At 41.3% G+C, this 27,384-nt stretch overlaps 1 protein-coding gene across 2 annotated transcripts; it reads left to right on the top strand.

Annotated features, from left to right (window-relative positions):
* Positions 1–365: 365 nt before the first annotated feature.
* Positions 366–20,447, top strand: LOC122041973 (protein KINESIN LIGHT CHAIN-RELATED 1-like). Of its 2 annotated transcripts, none has more exons than XM_042601875.1 (3): positions 366–603; positions 1,401–3,473; positions 20,386–20,447. In XM_042601875.1, the coding sequence occupies exons 1-3, from the start codon at positions 536–538 to the stop codon at positions 20,417–20,419; spliced, it is 2,175 nt and encodes a 724-aa protein (XP_042457809.1). In that variant the 5' UTR covers positions 366–535; the 3' UTR covers positions 20,420–20,447. The 2 variants fall into 2 exon arrangements, with proteins under 2 accessions (XP_042457809.1, XP_042457808.1); XM_042601874.1 differs by lacking the exon at positions 20,386–20,447 and adding an exon at positions 4,517–4,941.
* Positions 20,448–27,384: the final 6,937 nt, after the last annotated feature.

Raw genomic sequence — 27,384 nt, 5'->3', positions numbered from 1 at the left:
CAAATTCATTAGGATGATTGACTCATTTTTATAAAAATTTTTATTAACCATTAAAATAAATTAAAACTTATTTTAAAATTTAATCCTTAATATTTGATTGATCATTTGAACCGTTGCGTGATTGATCGGCACACATATCTTCCAAAAAAAAAAAAAACATTCTTTACTATTTTTAAAAAGAAAATTTTCAACGGCTCATTTAATACAAAACTTATTTTTAGACTACATCCTCTTCCGCTGCGTCCGCCACCCATCCATCAATCGATCTCAAGCTTCTAATTTTGTCCGTTCAACGCACCCACGAAACAGGACCAATCGCATCCGTCCATTTCACGGCAATGGGTGGTATGCATCCAACGGCGGTTCGTGTTCTGAGGTCGTTGGGAATGGGCGGGCGGAGAGGCATCGCCATCTTCCAACCGTTCCTTTTCCTCGCTCCTCTCCAAATCCCTCCCGCTCGCACCTAATCCTCCTCGCAGTGCCGATTGCCGCAACAACCTCTTCCTCCCCTCCCGCCTCCGGGCTCTTCTTCTCTATGTGCTCAATTGCCGATCATTCCTTTACTGCATGCAGTGATGCCTCGGATGGCGCCGGGATTTTAGGGTATGAGATTCGCTATCCTATTGTTTAATTTAATTTGCTTCACCTTTTGGATTTCTGGTAGAATGCGGAGGAAGATTGAATTGTTGAAAATAGTATTGGCGATTCTTCAGATTTAATTGTTGGATTATATATGTAGATATATTGTTTCTTTATCTGGTTTCGGCTTGAGTTGTTCTTTGGTGCTAGAAATCTTTATCTCCAAAGCCGAGTTTTTTCTTCTTTTTTTTTTCCCCCTTCATAATCTGGAAATTTCCTTCTCGGAGACAATCCTTCCTATTGTCCGTCGATCAGGCCTATCCGGATTTAGATGAGGAACACGTTCCCACTGCGAAATGAATAATTGTACATAACTCCGTTTATTCATTCATTTAGATTAACTTTTTTCTTTTCTGTTCTTTTTCGAGATGACTTCTATATAACAATGAAAGGCCGAGGTTCTTTGGCATATAGAACAGTCTCTCAAGTAGAACAGTCTTCTAGGCTGTGATCATTTCCGTTCATCATTAGATCCCTTATATCAATCATTACACGGTTCTAAAATCCTCGTTTAATATATATTCAAGAATACTGCAAATTTTGTTTGTTCTTTGTGGTTTTTGATTTGGAATTAACGATAATGAAATACTCTCTTCGAGTGACTCCTTGGTTCAAATATTTTTGTCCTTCTTCCTATGTTAGGAAATAAGATAATTTGCACAATCCTCTTCAAATATTATTTGTCCATCCCCGCTAGTTGTTCGCCTTGGAACATCCTCCTTTAATTTGGTTCAACCTGCCATTTTCTGTTACCTTGCCAGGAGTTCTGAGGGTCAAGTGGGTTTAAATGAAATGCCACGCAACATGATTTCTTCTGATGCCAAAGAAAATTTATCCACACCAATGTCATCGAGGACTCAAAGCATGAACAGTTCTGTGACTGAGGCTATGGAATTTCAAACTGATAGTTTAAAAGAGCCATCAATTGAGAAGTTATATGACAATGTATGCGAGTTGGAAAGCTCTTATGATGGATCAGTGTCACGGCAGAGCTATGGTTCAGATAGTGAGGAGTCAAGGATTGACTCAGAATTGTGTCATCTTGTAGGTGGCCATGCTATTAAAGCCATTGAAGAGGAAGAAGATAGAAATGCAGCCAAAGTAGTAAACCAAAGGAAGAATGGGGCGACTGAAAAGAAAAATGGTGCGACTGAAAAGAAACTTGAGAGTAATCCTAAATCCCTGCCTTCCAATATATCTTCTGGATCCTCAAAGATGCTGAAAAGACCTCCTCAGTTTCGACACAACCCTGATAAATGTCTAAAATCCTCCACAAAGGAAAAAATATCACCACATCAGGATGATAAAACTGTGGCAAAAATTGGTTTAAAAACATTACAGAAGGATAATAAATCTGCAGCAAAGAATGGCTTAAGAATATCACCACAGAAGGATGTTAAAACTGTGGCAAAGAGTGGTTATGTAGCCAGGCATATGGAAAAACAGAATAAGAATTTTACAAGAGAGGCAAATTCGGATAATGGGTCTGATGATCTATCTGAAGGAGGGCTGGATAACCCTGACCTTGGGCCTTTCCTTCTTAAGCATGCCAAGGATTTGATTGCTTCAAACAATTCAAAAAGAGCTCTGAAATATGCTCTTCGAGCAGCCAAGTCGTTTGAGAAATGTACTGGTGGGAAACCAAGCTTAGACTTGGTCATAAGCTTGCATGTTGTAGCAGCAATCTATTGCAACATGGGACAGTTCGCTGAGGCTGTTCCTGTTCTTCAGAAATCTCTGGAGATCCCAGTTCCTGAAGAAAGCCAAGAGCATGCTCTTGCCAAATTTTCTGGTTATATGCAGCTGGGTGACACTTATGCTATGTTGGGGCTCCTAGAGAGTTCAATATATTGCTACCAGCAAGGATTAGAAATTCAGAGGCAGGCCTTGGGCGATTTGGATCCCCGATTTGGTGAAACTTGTCGTTACTTAGCTGAAGCTCATGTTCAAGCACTGCAATTTGAAGAGGCTGAGAGGTTGTGCCAGAAGGCTCTTGATGTCCATAAAGCGAATGGGGAAACCACATCTGTTGAAGAGGCAGCAGATAGGAGACTCATGGGTCTCATTTGTGATACCAAGGGGGACCATGAAGCAGCTTTGGAGCATTTAGTCTTGGCTAGCATGGGTTTGGTGTCTAATGGTCAGGAAACTGAAGTGGCTTCAGTAGATATTAGCATAGGTGACATCTACCTCTCATTGGCACGATATGATGAAGCTGTGCTATCATACAGGAAAGCACTCACTGCATTCAAGGCATCCAAAGGAGAGAACCATCCCGCTGTTGCTTCAGTCTTGGTACATCTTGCTGATTTGTATAATAGGATAGGAAAGTTCAGGGAATCAAAATGCTACTGTGAAAATGCTCTTCGAATATATAATAAACCAATTGCTGGAACATCATCAGAGGAAATTGCTACTGGATTGACGAATGTCTCATCTATATTTGAGTCAATGAATGAACCTGAAGAGGCACTGAAGTTACTACAGAAAGCTGTGAAGATGTATAACAATTGTCCGGGTCAACAGAGCACCATTGCTGGAATTGAAGCACAGATGGGGGTTCTGCACTACATTATAGGAAACTATGACGAGTCTTACCTTTCATTGGAGAATGCCATCACCAAGTTACGAGCATGTGGAGAGAAGAAGTCTGCTTTCTTTGGAATTGTTTTGAACCAGATGGGGCTTTCTTGCATTCGGAGGTTGGCCATTAGTGAAGCTGCGAAATCGTTTGAGGAAGCCAGAAGCATTCTTGAACAAGAGTGCGGTCCTTATCATCCAGACACATTAGGAGTATACAGCAATCTAGCAGGTGCTTATGATGCTATGGGAAGGTATGCATTCATTAATGACTGTCATTTGTCCCTTTTCTATCGATGGCTTGTTTTCATAACACAACTGAGATTCAATTGCACCCCCAACCTAGGAAAAGCAAAGCTGCTTTGCTAGTTTTGGAGTATTACAATATCATCGAATCAGCATGATACTACACATGTTCTCTAGTTTATATCATAAAGCTTTCTGTATTGTCGAACATGCACATTTCCATATTAGCTCCTTGCACTTTAATTAAATGCATAATAATTTTCTGCCTCACTAATTTCCTTCTTTCACTTTTCACCAATAATCTGCCCTCTCTATGGTTACTGCAACCAGAAACTCTGGTAAAAGGAGGATAATGTCAGCATGATTTCTACTAAATACCCCAAAAGGAATAATTTGGTGTTAATTATATAATATGTATTGTTAAGGTGGGTCAACAACTGCCTAGCATAATTAGAGAATGAGAAAATAGACTTCTACCAGCCTAATAAAGCAATTTTTCATTTTTGCTCGGTTGCCCTAACTGAATATCATCTCTTAGAGTCTCTTCCCTTTTACTTCTTTATGTTTTTTTCACCCTTTTCTTTCCTTGCTTGCTTTACTGTGGGATGTTAGCAGATGGTAATTAAAGATAAGTTTTAAATGAAAGCCTGTAATTGGAAAGATGAACTCTTTAAGATAAACGGCAGCCCGGTGCACAAAGCTCCGCTAATACGGGATCCCGATGAAGGATCTCTTTATATACAATTATTTTATTATTTATTTATTTATTTAGCAAAAGGCTACTTTTGAGATCCAAATTCGTGATCTCTAAATCACACAACAACAATTTTATATTTAAAGATGAATGAAGAGATCAACTTATAAAATTTAAAATACGGAGAGGTATTTGAGTTGAAACCATTTTTTTTTTTCAGCAAAAGGGGGATGAGAAAAGGCCCAAGCTAATCCTTTACTACATTTTGTCTTTTCATTATAGCCAGAAATAGCAACATTCCTATTTTGTTAAAGTAGCCTATGGTCAAAGGGTGTGTTTGCTCAAACATGGTTGCAGGTATGATGAAGCCATTGAGATTCTCGAGTATGTTGTTGGGTTGAGGGAGGAAAAGCTTGGAACGGCCAGCCCAGATGTAAAGGATGAGAAGAGGAGGTTGGCTGAACTGCTGAAGGAGAATGGGCGAGTGAGGAACATGAAACCAAGGTCCTTAGAAACTCTGTTTGACAAGAATGCTCTTGGTACAAAGAAAAAGGTTTTTGCTGGAGTATGAAACAACATATTGAAGTCCCATCAGAATTCATGTAATGTGCACTTGTTACATTGTTGGTATACCTAATGCTTGAAGAAATCAAAGCTAAATACATACAATATTTTGTTATAAATTTGTACTTATAGAGGGTGTAAAGCTCCTTGTCAATTGTTGAGAGGAAACAATGGAACTCCATGTGTCCTTATGAAGAGTCTTAATTTGGATTTGAATACTTCCATTATTTCAATTAAAGCAAGTCATGATAGAAATAAACCCATATCCTGACTATAAGAAATAGAGGAAAGGGATAACCGGAATGATCTTCAACAGTGAAAGATTTTAGTTCGTAATGAATTCATTTATTGATTGATTGATGTATTGTTAAAAGGTTACTCCAAGATATGCCTAGTTAATAATTGAAAAAACTAATTCTAATAACTACCTCTATAAATTATAACTTTTTTTTTTTAAAAAAAAAATACTAATTAAATGACTCATTTTAGAGGTAACAAAGTATGATAAGTTGAAGTTAAACGAGTAATTTGAATAGTTATATTTTGGTATGGTGTTAAGTCACTCCCTTCTTTAAGTAAATGATTGGCAGTTACTTCCTTTTAGATGATGCCAATCATAATAAATATCATGATTTCTAGATTTTTTATGTATACATGAAATTTTTTTGAATGGCAATCTAATTGAATTTTATAGTGAGATTTTCAAAATGAGTATGTTTGGATCATGAGTCTAAGCTACTGTTGAGTGATTTTTCCAAGTATCATTTGCGTAGACATAGAAAGGATTACAATTCACGATATTAAGTCCTATGTTTTTTGTTTGTTCGTTCGGTTTTTTTTTTTTTTTTTTGCTTTCCTCAATTTCATGGCACTCACAAAAAGGTATGACTCTTTTATCATTACCAGAGTTGAAAAATATGTCACTTCAGTTATGTTCCTATTATATGGCCAAGACTCTATGTGGGTATAATTGAATGCTATATGACCATTAACATAATAATTGAAACAATAAATGTAAAGGTTAGAAGTTTTTTTTTATTTACATGGGACCTGTGTATTCATCTCTATTCATTGGATTACAAATCCAAAATGAGTCACGTTAGGGGGTTTATTAATTGCAGGGATGCTCTATCAGTCGCAAGTCTAATAGTCAAATGTCTCTATTAGTCGGAAGTCTAATAGTCAAATGTCTGATGGTTGTAAAGTAGGAGCTTTCACAAATTGCTCGATCTCTTCTACCTTCTTGCATGACTCTTGGATGCCTCCAGAGCTTGGTTAAGTTAGTTATCACATGGTAAAGTTGTAGAATGAAGCAAGGGTCGATTCAAATAGGGAGAAATATTCTCTTATGTGATGGTCGTGTGGGATGCCTAAGGTCAACGTATGATTTTTTTTTTTTTTTTTTTTGCAGAATTATGTGACTCTTGGATCGTGATTGGACAATTAATTTAACTTGTTGAATAGGTAAATTTTCAAATATGCTTAATCATTGAATTACTCTCTGGTTTGACTATTTTTTAATTGATCCATATGGTGTAATAATAGTTGCTAAAGTTGGTTGGGACATATTTATTATTTAGTATCCATTTTATTTTTATTAGTGCGTGATTCGCTCCTCCTTGTAAGCGATGTATTAATATAATTTTATATATTATTGTAGTGCAATAATATCCCAAGTGATTGAGTTCAATTATATTGTCTTTGATATGTTTGATAAAATTAAGTTAGGTTAATGTTGTGTTCTCTGATCTGTTTTGTTAAGTGTGCAAATGTAGAAAACTTGATAGATAATTGCAAGTGCAATTGGTTGATGAAGTTCAAGTAGGTTAAGCTTGATTCTTGATTATATACTGGACAAATAAAGAAGTTCAATGGGTGTTGGAGAAGTTCAAGTCAAACAAGGTTGACTGATAAATGGAGAAGTTCTAGAAGACCCTGATAAATGGAGACGTCCAATAGAAATAGGTAGGATGCTCTTGCATTATAGGTGTTGATGAGGAAGACTCAAATTAAGTGAGATCTCTTTACATAAGACGAATCATAGGCGAGGCTTCTTGGAAAGCTGAAGAAGTCATAGAGGTAAGACTCCTAAAAGATGAAAGAAGTCCTAAAGGTGAGACTCTTAGTGAGGGAGATGAGATCTTTTTATAACTTATATGGGTAGATTATGTATATTTTAGGTATTATTTATCCCACATCTATTTATATTTCTTTAGCATGATTTATATTTATCGTACCTTATTTCATTATTATGTTATACTTCCACTCTTTTAGTTAGAAAATTTGCTCTATTTATATTTTGATTGACATGACACTTTTTAGAGTAAAAATAGAGTAAATCAGATGTTGGAGTAGCTGTCAGTAGCACACACGGTTGTGCCTCACGAGCACACAATCATGTCTTTTGAGCCGGGTCTCTACAGTATATTTTATACTCTAGTTGTGCTTAAGAGGCATGCCGTGTCGTTCTTATAGCCAAGTTCACGCCAGGGCGGTGCCTATTAGGCACGACCGTGTCTCCATTCTAGAGATGGTCATGCCTAAAGGCACGGTTGTGTTCTCCACCAATGGCCATTATGCCACGATCGTGCCATGGGCATGGTCGTGGCATAATCCGTGTGGGAAAAATGGGGAATGGTTGTGCATGGTTGTCTCGGCTGCTAAAAAACACGGTCGTGTCTACGAGGCACGGTCGTGGCATAATGGTCACTGGTGGAGGACACGACTATGCTTCACAGCAAATTTCCTAAAGGGGGAAACCCTTCCTCTCTTCCCACATGGATTATGCCATGGTTGTGTGGCGTGAAGCAGGGTCTGTGTGCCCCTTTCCCTTCCTTATAGTATGACATTAGCATGAAGGACTCTATGTTTTTATGAAAAGCATGCTCGTATCTTTAGTGATTTATTTTTTTTCCTATCTATGGTAAAATGACATGAGCACTATTGAGTCAAAAAATGTTAGTGTTGACCTATTTGCTAGTATCTTTATATTGTTTTCACTTGTTTTTTATATTTTTTTATTCGAGAATAGTTATAATTCATAGAGCATGACTAGTACTTTTGTTTTCCTAGGTGAGCCTCACTGCATTTTAGTTACGGAGAAGCATTAGGGTCATAATATTCATTTGGAAAAATCAAAATTATAGAAAAACATGTGTGAAAAGAAAAGTGTAGTGCGAAAAAAATGGTTGTTATGGATGGAAATGATATGCTACCCCTTTGTAGGGGCGGACTAAAAAAGGAGCAAGAAGGGTCATCCCCCAGCCTTAAAAATAAATTAATAAAATAAATTTATTTTATAAAATAAAAAACTAGAAAATCCTATTTCCAATCATTTTTAAAGCTGACAGCCTCTTGGCCTCTTCTCAAAAAAAAAAAAAAAAAAAAAAATCTTCTCCTCCTTTATCTTGTGACTTGTGAAGGTATACATTTTTCCTTGCTTCTCTCCCATTTTGCCCTTTAGATTTTGACATTTTGAAAATATATGTCATATTTATTTGTTGTTCTTTATGTGTTAATTGTTAGTTTGGTGTTTTTGAGTTTTCATCTATTTTGATATAGGAATCTTAAATCTTTTCTATTGTTTTGGAGTGTTGATTATTAAATATTTATTAGCTTTATCATATAGGAATCCAACATGATGCATGATCTATCATGCCCCCTGATATGGTTGTGCATTATTTGAAAAGTTAGGGGTGAAACGGATCTACAAATGGGTTTCTAGAAGGAAGCACAGGTTAGTCGTGCTTTTAAGCACGACCATGCTTTTCTGTGCTATTCGCCAAGACCTCCAACAATCGACATGTCCCAATCATGTTTTTCCACATGATCATGGTATGGTGGTAACAATCCCTTATTTTTATGGAAATTTTATATTTTAGGAAAGTACCCTCTTAGGACCAGATCATACGATAGAGTGGGTGAATATCATGCTTTTGAAAACTTTATTTTCTTTTCAAAAACCTTTCAAAATTAGAAATGTAGTGGAAAAATAAATATGAGAACTTGAGAGGTTACTTGGTTCACAATCCAATGACTACTATTCTAAGGTCTATCATCCCTTGGTCGAATAGGCAGTTCACTAAAGTTTCTTCTTCCAAAAAACTTTTGGAGGAGGAGAAAATTTTGTTACAAGATAGAGGGTAGTAACAATTTTACTATACCTCTACTAAATGAAATGCAAGTACAAAGTTATCGACAACAAGAAGATGTAGAACTTCGACGTTGGTTGTCCAAGAGATTTGGCATGCCAATAGAACTTGCTTGCATGAACTGGACGAAGAATGAAATATTTAGATTGGTGTGAAGATTGTTGTTCTAAGTCTCAGATCCCAAAGCTCTTTTATATACCTTTTTGATTAGCTGAACACCATATTAGTCGACTGAACCCAATCAAATCTTGCCATGTCTGTGCTTGATTTTAGGGTTTTTTGGTCAACTAAACCTCTGAATCAGTAGACTGAACATGATCTTTCTTGCTTGCTCTGATTCGACCAGATCAATCATGCATGATCTGCTTGATCGGTCGACTAATCAGCTTGATCGATCGACTAAACTCCAAATGATTCCTTTGTTGGCTGATCTGATAGCATCTGATCCTTAGTATCTAAATATGTTCAGTCGACTGATCCTTAGTTTTCAAATATATTTAATCGACTGAATTTCCTTCTGAGCTCGAATTTACTTCATTCTGACCAAACCACCCTGTACGATTGACAAAACCCTTCGATCATGAAGGATTTTATTTTCCTATAAAGTAAAATTATCACAAGCACCATAATAATCTTGCAAAATAGGGTTAGAAATACATAATTATGTATGAATTATTTTGACAGTTAAACCTATATGATCTCGACTTAGAAATCTCTGTTAGTTTCTTTAGTTGAATCAACGCATAGGTTTGTCCCAAATGGGACACGTTCTCACTGTCTTCCAAGACTAAAAGGTCTCTCCAAAACTTACCTTACTTATCCATCGAACATTTGGTCCTTCTAACCTACTTGGACTTCATCTTTTACTTGTCTGATCGACCCACCATAACCTCCTTCTTTACTTGATGTCTAGTCCAGCTGACCCATTAAGTGTTTTGTCAAATCAACTCATCTGATCTTCAATTCAAAATCTAGTCTTTCTGATCCACTAAGACTCCACTGCTTAGTGTCTAGCCCTCCTGACCCACGAGAACTTCCGATGCTTAATTTCTGATCTTCCTGACCCATTAGGACTTTCCATGTTACGTGCTATTCATACATGACTCTCATATCAAGCACATAATGTCTAACTTTAAACCCTTTGCTAGATATCAAAATACAAGTTAGATTATTTGTGTTGTTTGTATTAACAATCTTCCTCTTTTTGATATTTGGCAATACAGTTTAAAGTTAGAGAAAATAAACCTTCTCTAATAAATAACATGCTTTCAAGAAATTTAAACTTAAATCAAAGCATTTAAACTTATAGCAAGGAAGATTAACTAACTTAAATTTAGATCACAATGTTAAAGTTTAAGTTAAACTATGTCAAGTCTTGATAACTTTAGCAACTTAAATTTTAGCCGAAATAGTGCGTAGTAAGTTCAAGTTTAAGTTGAATGTCTAACAAGCTTGAAATAACTAACTTAAACTTCAATCTAAGTCTAAGTTTAATTTCCACAATTTCAAATTTTCTAAGTCTATTTTTTTCTCAGTTCAACTTTAAACTTATCTCTCCCCCTTTGACATATCAAAATAGGGATCATTGCAATAATTTTTTAGAGAAAAATAATTTCTAAATTAAAGAAAATTTTAGATTTTTTTTTAAAAAAATCATTTTAAATTAATTTTCAAAGTTTTTATTTAAAAAATATTTTGTTTTAAAATAATAATTCATCTAAAAATTATCCTTAATCGAAATGTCTAACTCACTTTTCCTTAACTCAATTGATATTGAATGATCATCGAGTATAGTTTGGAGTTAGTCATAGTAGTGATTAATTTTAAATGATACCCCCTTGGTGCATATTGATGCACTTGTCTATATCTAGAATCAGGGATCAAGTTTTAACATCTCATATCCATCTACGTGACTCGATACACAAACATATTAATCTAAGGTGTCTGTGAGATGCAAAGGTTGCCTAGATATATGATTTCATGAATTCTAAGTTTAGGCTAGCTCCATTTGCATATAAGTAAATAAAATATCATGTATAATAAGAAATCCTATTCTACTAAACACATTCATAATTATCTCTTAGAGTGTTGAATTTAGCCTCAAGTAAGGGTTTAGTGAATATGTCAAACATATTTGATTTTGACTCAACATAGTCGAATATAATATTTCCTTTGGCTACATGATCCTTAATAAAATGATGTTTAACTTCTATGTGTTTGTTCTTAAATGATGCATAGAGTTTTTTATTAAGTTTATTGAACTTATATTATCAATAAATATTTTAACATTTTTATAGTTTAATTCAAAATCTTTGAATGTATGTAGTATCCATAAAAGTTATGTTACATATTCTCCCATTGTTATGTATTCTGCCTCAGTTGTTGATAATATAACATAGTATTGCTTTCTACTAAATCAGCTGACTAAAGATCATCCCAAAAATTAGTAGCCACCACTTGCAATTTTTCTATCTAATTTACAATTAGCATAGTATGATTCAAAAAAACCTCTAAGTTCAAAACTATTAATCCTAGGATACTACATTCCTACATTTAATGTTTCTTTAAGGTATCTAATTATTTTTTAACAACTATTAAATGGAATTCTTTAGCGCGAGATTGATATCTTGCACACATATCTACTGCGAGTAGTATGCAAGTATGCTACTAATTAGGTAAAGCAAACTTCCTATTGCACTTCTATAATACTTTAGTTTTACAAGATTTCCTTCCGTGTCATTATCTAACATAATATTTGTTTGTTAATATTTTCCTTAGCATTTTCCATTCCATTTTTTTGATTAATTCTCTGGTATATTTGTTTTGATGTACATAATTTTCTTATTTTGTTTATTTTATTTGTAAGTCTAAGAAGAATGACAGTTTTTCTACTAAACTCATTTCATTTTTTTCCATTAGACTTATAATTTTTTTTTAAAAAAAATTAGTATTGGTTGATCCAAATACTATATCATCTATGTAGATTTGTGCTATAAATATATCATTTTTATGTATTTTTATAAATAATGTAGCATCAATTTGACCATGTTTAAAATTATTTGATATTAGATAAGTTGATAACCTTTCATATCAGGCTTTAGGAGCTTGTTTTAAATCACATAATGTCTTTTTTAAATTTAAATACATGGTTAGGATGTTATATGTAACGCCCCGGCTCGGGCGGGCCCCACCCGAACCGAACCGAGAACACTACCTGAATTGCCTATCGGTTTGATGACTAGCTCCACAGACCACCGGAGGTCCTTTCAGCGTACTTTGTCCTCACTCGCACGCACCCTGGAAAACTTCCCAGGAGGTCACCCATCCTCAGATTTCTCCAAGCCAAGCACGCTTAACTTTGGAGTTCTTAAGTTTGGGCTTCTGAAAAGGAAGGTGCACCTTGGTGATATGGATAGTACCATCTAACCTTTTAAGCCATACTTAACTAGAATCTCAGAACCGGGGTATCACAATCACCCCCACTTAAAGACACAACGTCCTCGTTGTGTAACCACGAATCATACCACAGACAAATCTCAGAATCTCCTCGCTAGGTGGTGCCCTAGGTGCTCCTACCACAGGCGCACTCATGGTCGCACAGGGACGGTGAGTAGTGCCAGTCGGTAAGCTACTGCTCCGATCCTCTCCAAGATCTCGAAAGGACCAATGTACCGCGGAGCTAGCTTACCTCTGAGGCCAAATCTCTTCACCCCTTTCGTGGGTGAAACTCGCAGAAATACATGGTCGCCCACAGAGAACTCTAGTGGTCTACGTCTCCGATCAGCGTAACTCTTCTGGCGGTCCTGCGCCTCTGACATCCTCCGTCTGATAGTACGGACCAACTCTGCATCCTGCTGAACTCTATGAGGTCCCAACAACTGAGCCTCTCCAACCTCATCCCAAAGGACGGGTGTCCGACAAGGTCTACCATACAACGCCTCAAACGGTGCCATCTGGATAGCCGAATGGAAGCTGTTGTTGTAGGCAAACTCTACCAACGACAGATGGTCCTCCCAGCTGCCTCCGAAATCCATAACACATGATCTCAGTAGGTCCTCTAACGTCTGAATGGTCCGCTCTGACTGTCCATTTGTCTGTGGATGGAAAGCTGTACTGAAACGGAGCTGTGTACCCAAGGCCTGCTGCAGACTCTGCCAGAACCGAGACGTAAACCGTGGATCTCTATCCGAAATGATACTCAACGGAACACCATGTAGTCTGATGATCTCCCGGCAATACAGATCTGCCAATCGATCCAGGGAATCAGTCCTCCGAATCGCTAAGAAGTGCGCTGATTTGGTTAATCGATCAACGATTACCCAAATCGCGTCATGGCCTCGTCGTGTCCTCGGCAACCCTACCACAAAGTCCATGGTAATGTGATCCCACTTCCACTCAGGAATAGGAATCCGCTGAAGTAATCCTGCAGGTCTCTGGTGTTCAGCCTTCACCTGCTGACAAACAAGACATCTAGCTACGAAATCCGCGATGTCTTTCTTCATACCGTTCCACCAATAGGAACGTCTCAAGTCTCGATACATACGGGTCCCGCCTGGATGGATCGCAAATCGAGAACGGTGTGCCTCCTGAAGTAGCTCCTGTAAGACCGGATGAGACTGAGGTACGCATAATCTGCCTTGGAAGAATATAATACCCTCCTCGTCTCGTGTAAACTCGGTCTGCTGTCCGGAAGCTATCTGACTGCTAATAAACTGCAAATGCTGATCACTGGCCTGTGCCTCTCGGATCCTCGTCCTGATCGACGACTGAGCAACCATGGTAACCAGAATACCCTGCTCTGTCGGTCCCTGCTCCTCCAGGTCTAACTCAGAAAAACTCTGAATCAAATCCGTAACCGAAATCCGGTGGCAAGCTAAAGTCCCTCTGGACTTCCTGCTGAGTGCATCTGCAACCACATTAGCTTTCCCCGGGTGGTAGCTAATGGTACAATCGTAGTCCTTCAGGAACTCCATCCATCTCCTCTGTCGGAGATTAAGCTCCTTCTGAGTGAAAATGTATTTGAGACTCTTATGATCAGTGAGAATCTCAAATGTGATACCGTATAAATGATGACGCCAAAGCTTCAGAGCAAAGATGATGGCAGCTAACTCCAAGTCATGAACTGGGTAGTTCTTCTCATGCTCCTTCAGCTGACGAGAAGCATAAGAGACTACCCTGCCGTGCTGCATCAGAACAGCGCCCAAACCCTGTAGAGACGCGTCGGTGTAAAGTACAAATCCATCCTCTCCAGAAGGTAAAACCAAAACTGGAGCCGACACTAATCTCCGCTTTAGGCTGGTCTCGCAATCCTCGGACCATATAAACTTCACGCCTTTCCGGTAAGGCGTGTCAGCGGCATAGCAATAGAAGCCCTCGACAAAGCGTCGGTAATATCCGCCAATCGAGCTGCGGATCTCTGGCGACTTGTGCTCCCAGCCGGTGACCTCGATCTTCCGAGGATCAACTGAAATACCTCATTAGAAACCACGTGTCCCGAAAACCAGCGAGGATAACCGAATGCACACTTGCGAACTTGGCGTCTGGTGATGTCGTCGAAGAATCTCCAAGGCTGTGCGAAGATCTTGTGCATGCTCCTCCTCGGGCGAGTAGACCAATATGTCATCAATGAAAGCGATAACAAACTGATCCGGATACTCCAGAAGATGCGGTTCATCAAGTCCATAAACACCATTGGAGCATTGGTAAGCCAAATGGCATTACCAAAACTCATAATGACCGTATCCGATGCGGAAAGGCATCTTCGGATATCGAATCTCGACTCTCAGCGATGATATCCGGATCGCGGATCAATCTTAGAATACACTGAAGTACCTCAGGTGATCAAACAAATCCTCAATATGTGGTAATGGATATTTATTTACGATGGTTTCAATTGTCTGTAGTCAATACATAACCTCATGGTGTCGTCCTTCTTCTTGACAAATGGAGAACCCCATGGTGAAACACTAGGCGGATGAATCCCTGTCTAAAAGCTCCTGGTGAACCTTCACTCATTCAACTCTTTTGGTGCCATACGATCACGGAGCTTTCGATGTCGGTACGGTTCCGGAATCGGCTCAATAGCGAACTCCACTAGCCTTGGGAGGCAAACACAGCGCTCCTGGAAATACATCGGGTATTCCGGACAGCGAGGCGTCGGAGGCTGCGAACTACTCATCTCGATCGATCAGCGACAACGAAAACCATGGCGGTAGTGAGGCGACCTGCGCTGAATCGCGAAATAATCTAGATGCTGTCGTCTCGATGCGGTGAAACTCCACGAGGGTTGGTTCGAGGCCGAAAGGTGACCACCCTCGTCGGCAATCAGCGGTAGCATGATATACCGATAGCCAATCCATACCAAGAATGATATCAAACTCGACCATCTCGATACTAGAAGATCTACCGTAAGTATCATGTTGCCAAAGTCTAACGGGCAACCTCGATCTCTGGGTGGCGTCTAAAGTATCACCGGACGGTAGGAGGCAGTCAATCGCCGCAACCTAACGGTGGGTAATCTACCAATCTCCCGCATAAAGGTACGGGATATAAAAGAACTACGAGTATCAATCAAAATATCAACGGTAAATGCATAAATGGAAATCGTACGCGGAAAAAGGATCCGTCGGAGCATCCTCTCGGTAATAGCATGAACACGACCAGTCTCCGGTGGAGGAGGAGGTGGTAATCTTGCCGGTAGGTGACTTGCCATCTTGGACTATGTGCGGATAAGGCGAGAGGATGGTGGTGATCTTGTCTGGTATGGCGAGTCGCCCTTGAGTCGGATAATAAGGTCCTGAGCAAAACTGCGGAGTGCTGGAAGCCTTGAGTACTCTGTCCAAGCATGCCAAATCTTTGTTGCGGAGGGGCTGCTCCTATTGTGTTGTGAAGATTGGGCTTCTGCCCTCCTCGATATACAGTGACTAGGTGTCCCCTCGACTGACCCTCCGGGCCGTGTCTTGAGCCTTGGTGACAATCTCGGCTCTGGTACCCAGGCAGTTTGCAATAAAAGCAAACAGGCTGTGAGGTGATCTCTGGATCCACATCTGAAACAATGAGTATCACGGAAGGTGGTTGCGATTCTGAGAAAACCGGGAGCGTCTTGAAGAAGACATACGATTTACGAGGCCTACGAGGCGCCCAGTACCGACTGACCGTCTATGACTATTACGAGGCATCACATGCTTTGTGTCTCTGGACACCACAAGTCGACCGTATGCTTTCTTTTCTGTCAGGATATCATCTGCCGAGCTAACTCTATCATCAAAGCTTGATTCAATGCATCGAGTAAGATGAAATCCCAATCGGCAAGCTTTACATGCAGATAACCATCCAATCCCTGTATAAACTGCATCATACGAGTCTATCCTCCGTAACTAACTCTGGACAAAAGCGAGCCAGCGGAGGAATTGATATTATACTCGGTCAGCGGCGATTATTACGCCTCGGACTCATAAAATCATCGTGAGACATCGATAGACGGTGGAAAAGCGGCTCTCAAAAGCCTCTCTGGTTCATATGACGTTGCGCTCACCAATAATAGAACGCTGAGTAACCCACGAGGCATTAGCTTCATAATGGTAAGCAGCCAGCTCTGCTTTCTCCCACTCGGAGCAAGCCATATAGAAGAAAGTCGCTCCATAGTCTCTATCCATGACGAGCCATACTCGGATAGAGATCTCCGCGGAAAAGAGTGAAGCGAGTCTTCATCGACTCGGCCGGTCTGGAATCCTAGCTCGTCAATGACAATATCGATGTGTGTCGGTGCGAGGCTGGCGGGCTCTGGAGTTGATACTACGGTGGTGCGGAATAAACGGAGGAGGAACTCCGGTCTTCTTGTATATCTGGGAGCATAAGCCGTCGATGGTCTTGTCGGGAACAAAATGGTGGCAAGCTGGAGTGCAGTGGGAAAAGGTACGGATGTGGAGCAGTGCTCAGCCTTTGAGTGCAGTGCCCTTGGTATAGGATACTTGTAGATCCAAGTGGTGGCGGCACTGAATACGTCGTGAGGCGCTGGAGCGGATGTCGGGTACACTAATGGTACCCCTGATGGTACGGGGGTAGGTGTGGATACCGTCGGTGTGGCCAAAGTAGGTATCTCTACGGGAGCTATCGGGTTTGAGGCTCGATGCTCCTGCATCCGAGTGCATCACGGTAGCGGGCTCACTAACGATGGGCATCTCGGCATATCCGGAGATCCGTGGTCCTCGCGTGGTCGTCCGGCGTCTCGCTGAATCTGAGTAGATCGTCTCATATCTGTTAAATTAAATTACAGATATCAATACCAATATAACCAACATAAAATAACAACATACCTATTTGCCGTCTGGAGATGTTCGTCTGTCCAGTCCCCAAATTTGACCTCAAAATTCCGAGCGTACATAAATCCGAAACGGAAATCCGAAACATAACCATATCGAAAATCCGATAATGCCCAGTTTGACTCGCAAACCTGGCTAACCCAAATATCCAGAATACCAACAACAGGTATCCGATAAATCTCCAGAACACCAAAAGCAGGTATCATAACCCGCTCTTATACCAAATAAATTGGTATCAGATAAATCCCGAAAATCCATAATACAAAAATCCAACAAGTATCTCCAAACTTGGCGCTCTGATACCAAGTAAATAAATTGGTATCAGGTTATCCCAAACATCCAAAATACGAAAACAAAAGATCGTATAACTGTGCTCCCAGAAGAGTCCCCACATACAATTTAGTGGTGATGAGGATTACTGCGCTTCAGTGATGTCAGGCGTTCATGATGTATTTCACGTATCGATGCTGAGGAGATACGTACCTGATCTGACACATGTGCTGGCAGATATTCCAGTTCCAGTTCAGCCTGACATTACATATGAGGAGGTTCCGGTACGGATTCTCGACCGGAAAGAGCGTCAGTTGCGGAACAAGACCATCCGGCTGGTTAAAGTCGGATGGCAGCATCATTCGGACGAGGAGGCTACTTGGAAGCTCGAGGACACTATCCGAGCTCGATATCCCCATCTTTTCACTTGAGGTATGTGATTTATTTACCGTTAAGCATTTATACTCTATATCTGTTGTTAGTATGTGCTGATGGTAGATAACGAAATTTGGGGACCAAATTTTTATTAGTAGGGGAGAATGTAAAATACCGGAAAAAAAATAGGGAATATTAATAAGGGAATTTTTCCGGAATTTATGGAAATTTTTTGGGAATTTTTCGGAGCTCGTACGGATGAGTTGACGGGGATAAAAACGGGGTCCGGAAAAGCCTGTTTAGGCTACCCCATGTAAATGAGGAAAAGTTGAATTTCTAAATTCCTTTTTCTTTATTTATTTTTCTTTTCTTTTCTTTGTGTCGCCGTTTCCTCATTTCTTCTCCCCGACGCCGATCGCGCGCCTTCTTCCCTTGCCCTAACCACCATTCGGCGGTTTCCTTCCTCTTCTCTACTTCTCCCCCCGAGCCGAAGCAGCGTGCCCTAGCCAGTCCCAGTTTTCTTCTCCCTGCTGCCGAAGCCCTAGCATCGCCGGAAGTTTGATCTCTGCCACTGACGCCGGCCATCTCCTCACCTCTTCTCTGTCTCGGTGCCCTAGCCGCCGGCGACGCACCAAGCCGACCAATTCTTCTCCTCTGCCGACGCCGACCACCTTTTGCTGCCCTAGCGCCGGTTCACTAGCATTTAGTGGCGAGTCTTTCTTCCATCTCGGTACTGCCTCCACATTTTCTTCCTCACTGTGGTCACGCCTCCTGTGCCCTACCTCCGAACCTTGCCTCCTTCTCAGAGCAGAAGTGGTTCGACAGTGTGACAGCAAGGTAAGAAGAATAGGTTGTTGTTGCATTGTGATCTCCATTTTGATCTCATGTTTGATGTCCGATCAGTAGGAAAAAAAAAACTGCAAGGTGTTGTTCTAAGGCCTTTTCTTGGGTCCGGTGATCACCATCCAGCGACTACCTTTCTCCGGCAGCAACATCCCTGTTGAAAAGTAAGGTAAGGTGCTTAGGTTATTATGGAAATTGGGGTATTTGGATTTTTGATTAGAATGTTTGTGCTGAATTTGTGGGGCTGATCACTGTGGTATTGTTATTATTTTGTCCAGCAGTTGTTTACCTTGAATTTCAGTAGTCGGCAGTCCTATTCCAGCAACAACAAACTGTGTGGGGATCAACAATCAAGGCTGTGGATTGAGGTAAGGTTTAGGGTTTTGAGCTTTGTGTAGATTGATTAGGTTTATGTTGGGAATTGGTAGATTGGATTAATTTTAGATTTTTAATCTAATGTTATGATTATGGTTAAAGAAAATTAATCCTAGTTAATTGTTGGATTTAATTTAGGAAGGTCGAGATTATGGTTTAGGGTTTTTCCCTAAATTATTCTTAAGGATTTTTATTTAGCTATTCGTTTAATTTGTAGTTAAATAAAAATGTATGTTTGATATCACAGGACTTTGACGCGAGACGAGTATCTCGGAGTCAGATTTGGACCATTTTATCGGAGGCGGGTACTTTTGACTTATGTCATTTGATATGCTTAGTAATTAAATTAACATGTTGTATTAATTGTGTTTCTTATCTGTTTCGATTAATCACTACCCAAATCTTACATGCTTGATTGATTGATTGGTTTTGCATCTCAGGTATAGTTTACCTGTTTATACATGCTTATAGGGGTAGTGATATACCATGCTTGATCATGTTCAGGACCTAGGTTTTTTTTACCTTCTGTATACCTTTGGATTGTTTTGGATTCGTTGACCTTTGATGCATTTTTATATAAATGTGGATTAGGTCAGGATATTCTTGTGGTTAGTGCCATGCACCATTTGCATGATTGCATGCTGTGCGATAGTCCGCTCCATTATTGTTGAGCACATCGCCAGTTACATGGATCTGCACACACCACCACTCATGGGTTAGTGGTCGATTTAGGCTGAGTGTGTTGCAGCAGGGACTCTGTTAGGCACCGTTGGTCCGCTCATGGGTAGTGTGACACAACGTGTTATCCGGCAGGGATTCCTCCCCGTCTTTGAGTACCGGGAGATGAGAGCATTGCGCTCCCCCATTTATGATTTGGGGTAGGAGGATAGGTATACTCCGACAGCATCCCGTCCACTCGGTCACTCATCAGGAGTAGTGACGAAGTGTACAGTTGTCATGACCCTACCCACTCGGCCTCACTTTTGTATGAGATGATCGTCGTCAGGGGTGACCAGGACGCATCATTGGCATCATATACATGATGCATTTATTGCTTGTGTTTGTGTTTGCTGCATTTATATGCTGCATATTGTTTGGATACCTATGTTTGACATGCATACAGGATTTCCTTATCCCTCGGACTGTTTGACCTTATACTCAGGACCTGGTTAGTACAGTATTCTCCTGTTTATTTCAGATGCATTCTTATCTTTCTTATCAGGAGACTGTACGCATGATTAGTGCTAGGTGTTGTTTCTTTACTTTGCATATCAACTGTACCTGTTGAGTGTTGGACTCACCCCGCCTCCATTGTTGATATTTTCAGGTTGATGCTGTCAGGAGGGAGTTCCAGTCGCTAGTCCTCACTGCACGTAGTGCTGGTCCTGCAGACCTCCAGGATATGTTTGGTTTTCTTTGGTTTCTTTCTGTTCTAGACTGTTTGAACTCGTTATGTTTTGGATTTATTTGCTTATGGACATGATATAGATTTTATTATATTGATGGATTTGGATTTGGTTTTTATTCTACTACATGCCTGCCTGGATGGCAGAAGAGGTGAGTTTGTCGATTTTGAGCTTTACGAGTGTAGTTGAGTAGGGTGGTTTTTGAGTCAGAGTATTATTACTGCGTGTTGTGTCAGCCAGAGGCTGAATATATATATAAACTGCGTGGTGATTGATTTTTATTATTGTTATGATTCCAGCCGCCTGTGGCTGAGTATTTAGTGCTTGTAGAAAATTTTTGTTTGTCCGCCGTACAGGGGAGATGCTGCCGAAATTTTCTCGGACAGGGACTCTTCTGGGGGCGTGACATTATAGGTGTTCAAATCTTGGTGGTTGACTTAGGTATACTTTTTCTTTGATGAAACCATTTAGGAACCCAGATTTGTAACGACCCACCTTCTGGGTACTAGGCTGTAAGGCCGATCGCTATAGTTATGCTGTGCTATACTGCGCGGAAAGCTGGGCTAATTAAAATTTTACTCTACTAATGACGGATACAACTGATATGAAAGGTCTAAAAACCTTCTTTGCTGGTATACATATGCTAAGGAGGGAAATCTAAACATCCCAACTGAGCTAGGGACTAGAAACTGAACTTCCCAACTACCTACTGACCTGTCGATCGATCCACAGATCGATCGGAGCTGCGGTCGTTCTGTTCCCAACTGGATCGGTCGGCAGACCGATCCGGGTGTGGCTGGATCGGTCGGCAGACCGGCCTGGAACGCTACTGTATCGCGCTGGATCGGTCGGCTGACCGATCCAGGAGGATACAGTAGTATACTGTATCTATCTGGATCGGTCGGCTGACCGATCCAGTGGCACTGCCCAGGCTCTGATTAGTCTGGAGACCGATCAGAGTTCTGATTTCGCCCGGGAGCTCTGATTTCAACACTTTGGCGTGCCAAAATCTCACACAACAATTCTAAAATCAATGGAAATACATTCTAACAACTATTAACCAGCATTCTAACATAATTACTAACAAACTAAACCTGGCATACTACATAGTGCATGGTTTACTATTTCATAACACTTAACAACCAAAACTGAATAATGAAACTAAAACGCAAAGTGCTAATATTGAAGTAAAACTGTTTAGATCCCAAAGATCTTTATTCCAACTCCTGCCCACACACATCTTGATAGCATTGCCCTCCAGCCACCACTACTGATCCACTTTTCCTTTACCTTTATCTGCAGTTAAGAAAAGTAGTATCTATAAGCTAAAAAGCTTAGTAAGAAACCATCTACCTCACAAAAACATGCAACGATGCAAATATGATTTTATATCATGCTGTTTGAAAGCATATGCTGGATATACGGAATAAACTAAGCATGACATGGCATATAAGCATACAATCATGGCATATCTAAAGCTGAACATAAAGTCATCATGCATATTCACAAGGAAAAAGTAAGCTGATACTAAGAACTGAGCTACTGCTAAAACTGTACTGAATTCACGAACTAATTTGTGAAAGGTTGAAAACCATATACATATAATAAGTGAAAATACTAAACATGCTGCTGATGGGCCCGGCAACTGTACGTGCTATGCGCACATCTCTAACTAGACCCGGGGTTGCAAGTCCCGAATTTAGTAGAGCTACTAGGTTATCTAAACCTAGGGACCGACTATGGGAGCCCAGCCCAATGGATATCTAATCCAGTACAGTGCCAACTGAAAAGTAAAATACTGAGTATAGCTAAACTGTTCTAAATTGCTGTTTCTAGGTTATCTGAACCTAGAGCTAGGTTGTCTGAACCTAGAGGCGACTGTGGGAGCCCACCCATTGGACCGTAGTCCCATATAAGCTAGAATAAACTGATTTACTAATTTAGATGCTTCTAATGCATTCAACCGTGCTAATAAAAATGCCTAAGTTGCATTCTTTTCTAAGCTGGTTATTTAATCGAACACCTAGCGTGCTTTAACTCCCCTCTCTATTAGGGAGACTACCTTTAGGCACCCAACAACATCTAAACCTCCAACTGAAGGAGAAAAGATGTGTCCGACCCATCTAAAGGTACTCACTAAATCCCTAAACCTGCGAGGAGGGTTACATACACCCTATGTGTCGAAAACATACGCATATAACTAAACTAATGCACAGAAAATCACACGGTAGCTATTATACTGCAGGTGAGGGGTTTCTTACCTTGTGTGCTAGATTTCTTACAAATCTAATCGCTAGAAATTTCGGTGGAGGTGCCCCTTTCGAGAGACTTCTCGCGTCTATGCGTTCCTCTCGCGAAGGAGTGCGCCCTCGTGTCGAAATCGTCGCCGGAAGGTGTCCTTGGGGCCCTAGAGAAAGAACCCTAGGTCTTCCTTGGTGTGGCGCCGAAAGAAGGAGGAAGAAAAGGGAGAGGTGGCGTGAGAGGGTTTCGGTGGAGAAGGATGTGCCGAACCAAAATAAAATAAACCAAACCCTCTTTAAGTTTCCTATTTATATTAAGTGGGTATTTTGGCCCAACTCAATTATAATTATATTTGGTTCTCCTTCCTCTCAGCACGGCCCTGCTAGGTTCACCTGTTACTAAGGCTAACTAAAGGTTTAGCGGACCCGAGAGGTCCCGGGTTCGATTCCCGCTGAAGCCTTTTTATTCTTCTAATTATTTTTGCTATTTCCGCTACTCGAAAAATTCTGGAAAAATATCTAAAAATTCCAGAAAAATCATAGAATATTTATAATGCAAGTTTGAGAATTTTCGGGCATTACAATCCCCCTTACCTTATAAAAAGTTCGTCCTCGAACTTAGAACAATTCTGGGTACTTCTGTCTCATGCTGGCTTCTGTCTCCCAAATGACTTTGACTAATGGTACTTCCTTGTTCCGCAATTTCTTAACTGCTCGGTCTATTATCTGAATAGGCCGACTATCATAGCTGAGGTCTTCGCGGATCTGTACCGACTGGGGCTCAATCACCTGGGTGGCATCTGGGGTATGCTTCTTCAGCATAGAGACATGAAATACGTTGTGGACAGCTGACATTTCCTGGGGTAGCTCTAGCTCATATGCTACCTTGCCCACTCTTCTGCTGATAAGGTATGGTCCCACATATCTGGGACTTAGCTTGCCCTTCTTCCCAAAATGCATTACTCCCTTCATGGGAGCTACTCTGAGGAACACTGAATCCCCAACTGAAAACTCTAAGGGTCTGCGCCGTGTATCAGCATAGCTCTTCTGGCGGCTCTGAGCTGTCTCTATCCTCTGGCGGATCTGCTGTATAGCTGCTGTGGTATCTGCTACTAGATCTGTCTGAAGCTCTAGTTCTTTCTGTTTTTTTTAATGATACGGGGAGCTTGGAGATCTACACCTCCGCCCATAGAGAGCCTCATAAGGTGCCATGCCGATAGTGGCCTGATAGCTGTTGTTGTATGCAAATTCTGCTAAGCTCAGATATTTGCACCAACTTCCCTTGAAGTCTAGGGCACGCTCGGAGCATATCTTGAGCACGATTTCCTCGCTCTGTCGACCATCATGCGGATGGAATCTTTGTCTTGAACTTTAACCGTGCCTAATCTTGTTGTACACACTCCCGAGTGTGATGTAAACCTCTTGTCTCATGCGAAATAATAGTCGTGGGACTCCATGAAGTCGGACGATCTCCCGGAGATACAATTGAGCTAGCTTCTCCATGGGTAGGATATCTTGATAGCTAAAAGTGGGCTGATTTAGTCAACATGGACTATTACCCAGATGGCATCAAAACCATTCGTGGTTCTGGGTAGTCCCACTATGAAGTCCATAGAGATATCCTCCCACTTCCATTCTGGAATCTGTATCGGCTGCAGAACTCCTCCTGGTCGCTGATGTTCTGCCTTGACCCTCTGACAGGTGAGGCAGATGCTAACATATCTGGCGATGTCTCGCTTCATCCCGGGCCACCAAAAACGGTTCTTCAGGTCTTGGTACATTTTGGTGAAACCTGGATGCATCGCATAGGGAGTCCTGTGAGCCTCATCTAAAATCTGTCTCCGTAGCTCCTCCTGATCTGGAACATAGAGTCTGTCACCAAAATACAACACCCCGCTATCGGACACTCTGAATTCGCTACTTTCTGATTCTGTTAGCCCTTGCTTGATTTTTTGAATTTCAGGGTCCTGATCCTGAGCTGACTGAATATCGCCAAGCAAGGTAGACTCTAAGGTCATAGTAGAGAGTTGCCCCACTATAAGCTCGAGACCGAAATCTATGATCTCCTTCTGTAGGGGCGGTGACATGGCTGCGAGAGATAATAAGGTAGCACTGGACTTTCTGCTGAGTGAGTCTGCTACCTTATTGGCTTTTCCGGGATGGTAGAGGATATCAATATCATAGTCTTTGACCAGCTCTAGCCATCTGCGCTGTCGCATATTCAGATCCTTCTGAGTGAAGAAGTACTTCAGACTCTGATGATCTGTATATACTCTACACTGGGCTCCATACAAGTAATGTCTCCAAATCTTGAGAGCGAACACTACTACTGCAAGCTCAAGGTCATGAGTAGGGTAGTTCTTCTCATAATCCTTGAGTTGTCTGGAGGCATAGGCGATCACCTTGCCTTTTTGCATCAGTACTGCTCCTAGTCCCAACTTAGAGGCATCACTGTAAATGTCGAAGCTATCTGTATTTCCTGGTAAAGCTAAGATAGGAGCACTGGTCAATCTCCTTTTGAGCTTGCTGAAGCTGTTCTCACAGTCCTCTGTCCACTGAAATTTTCTGTTCTTTCTGGTGAGAGCTGTCAGTGGGGAGGCTATCCTGGAGAAGTCCTCTACAAACTTTCTGTAATAACCTGCTAATCCCAGAAAGCTTCTGATTTCACTGGCATTCTTCGGTCTTTTCTAGTTACTTACTGCTTCTATTTTGCTGGGGTCTACCATGACACCATCCTTTGAGATGATGTGACCCAGGAAGGACACCTGATCAAGCTAGAATTCACATTTCGTGAACTTGGCATATAGCTGATTCTGCTGAAGTGTCTGTAGTACTGTCTTCAGGTGCTCTGCATGTTCTTCCTGAGTTCCTGAGTAGATAAGGATGTCATCGATGAACACGATAACAAACTTATCTAAGTACTCTCTGAATACTCTGTTCATGAGATCCATGAATGTAGCTGGAGCATTTATCACGCCAAAAGGCATGACTACGAACTCGTAATGTCTGTATCTGGTCCTGAATGCTGTCTTCGGTATATCACCCTCCTTGACTCTAACTTGGTGATATCCTGATCTGAGGTCAATCTTAGAGAACACTACTGCTCCCTTTAACTAGTCGAACAGGTCATCTATCCTGGGAAGAGGATATCTGTTCTTGATCGTGACCTGATTCAGTGCTCTGTAGTCTAGGCATAGCCGCATGCTTCCATCCTTCTTCTTCACGAATAGTACAGGCGCTCCCCATGGTGAGTGACTAGGGCGTATGAAGCCATTGTCAAGTAGCTCCTGTAGTTGCTCATGAAGTTCCTTCAGCTCGGCTGGAGCCATGCGGTAAGGCGCTTTGGAAATAGGATTGGTGCCGGGCAAGAGCTCTATCTCAAATTCAATCTCCCTGACTGGTGCTAGGCCTGGTAACTCTTCAGGGAAGACTGCTGGGTAGTCACATACAACTCGGACCTCTGCTAGCTGTTGGTCCCTATCCTGGCTGGTATTGACTACATGTGCTAGGTACCCCGTACATCCTGAATCCATCAACTTTTGTGCCTTCATAGCTGAGAGAAATTTTCTGGCTTTTCTCTTTGGTTCTCCGATGTACTCGAACTGTGCTTCTGCTTTGGGTTGGAACACGACTTTCTGTTTACGGCACTCTATGGAATCACCGTATCTGATCAGGAAATCCATTCCAAGGATGACGTCGTAGTCAGTCATCTCTAGCGCTATCAAATCACAAAAGAGCTCCCTGTCTGCTATAATGACTGGCACTGCCCTGAGCCAGTGCGTGGACGCCATAACTTCTCCCGAAGGTAGTGTCGTCAGAAACTGACCACTGAGTACCTCTGGAGCTATTGCTGACTTTGCGGCGAACGCCCTAGCTATATAAGAATGGGTTGCCCCAGTATCAAATAATACAGTTGCTACTTGTTGAAAAATGCTAAGCTGACCTGTAACAACTGTCGAGGCATTGGCTACGTCCTCTCTGGTGAGTGAGTAGATCCTCGCATTCGCCATAGCTGGAGGGACTTCTAATCTGCCCTGGCTGATAAGTGGACCTTCTAGAGCGGCCTGCATCTGATATAACTGAGCTGGCTGGCCTGCATACTGAATCTACTGTGGCTGAGGAAGACCGGTCTTGTTCGGGCACTGCTTAGCCATGTGCCCTTCTTGTCCACATTCAAAACATCCTCGTGTGCCCTTGCGACAAACCCCTGGGTGGAATTTCCCACAAGTAGCACACTTTGGATAACTAGGTCGCTTGCTAGATGGTCCTCCTTTTGGGTCACTCCCTGATTTGCGCTTGCTGTTGGAGTTCCTTTTCCAGTTAGAGCTGTGGCCTTGCTGTTTTTGAGTGTGAGAGTTTCCTTGGCCTTTGGACTCTGAGGAGGCTTGTTTTTGCTGCTTTATGCTGTTCTGGTAATGCTCTGTGGTCAAGGCACTGCTCACTAGCTCCTCTGTGGTTTGTGGCCTATGTATGCCACCAGCCACGTTCACTGTTTCCGGCCTCGGCATCTTGAGCATCAACCGGATTCGTTCCTTCTCTGTGCTGACTGGCACAGACGAGCCAACCTGTTAAATTTCTTCACGGCTTCCTCAATGAAAGGTTGCCCTGACGAAACTCGGTGAACTCGTCGTAGTGGCGGTTCGTAACCCGTATGTGGAAGAACTCCTCAAAGAACTCCTT

The sequence above is a fragment of the Zingiber officinale genome, chromosome 2A (assembly GCF_018446385.1).
Source record: "Zingiber officinale cultivar Zhangliang chromosome 2A, Zo_v1.1, whole genome shotgun sequence".
NCBI classification, from domain to species: Eukaryota; Viridiplantae; Streptophyta; class Magnoliopsida; order Zingiberales; family Zingiberaceae; genus Zingiber; species Zingiber officinale.
This window is presented reverse-complemented; position numbering and strand designations above follow the sequence as displayed.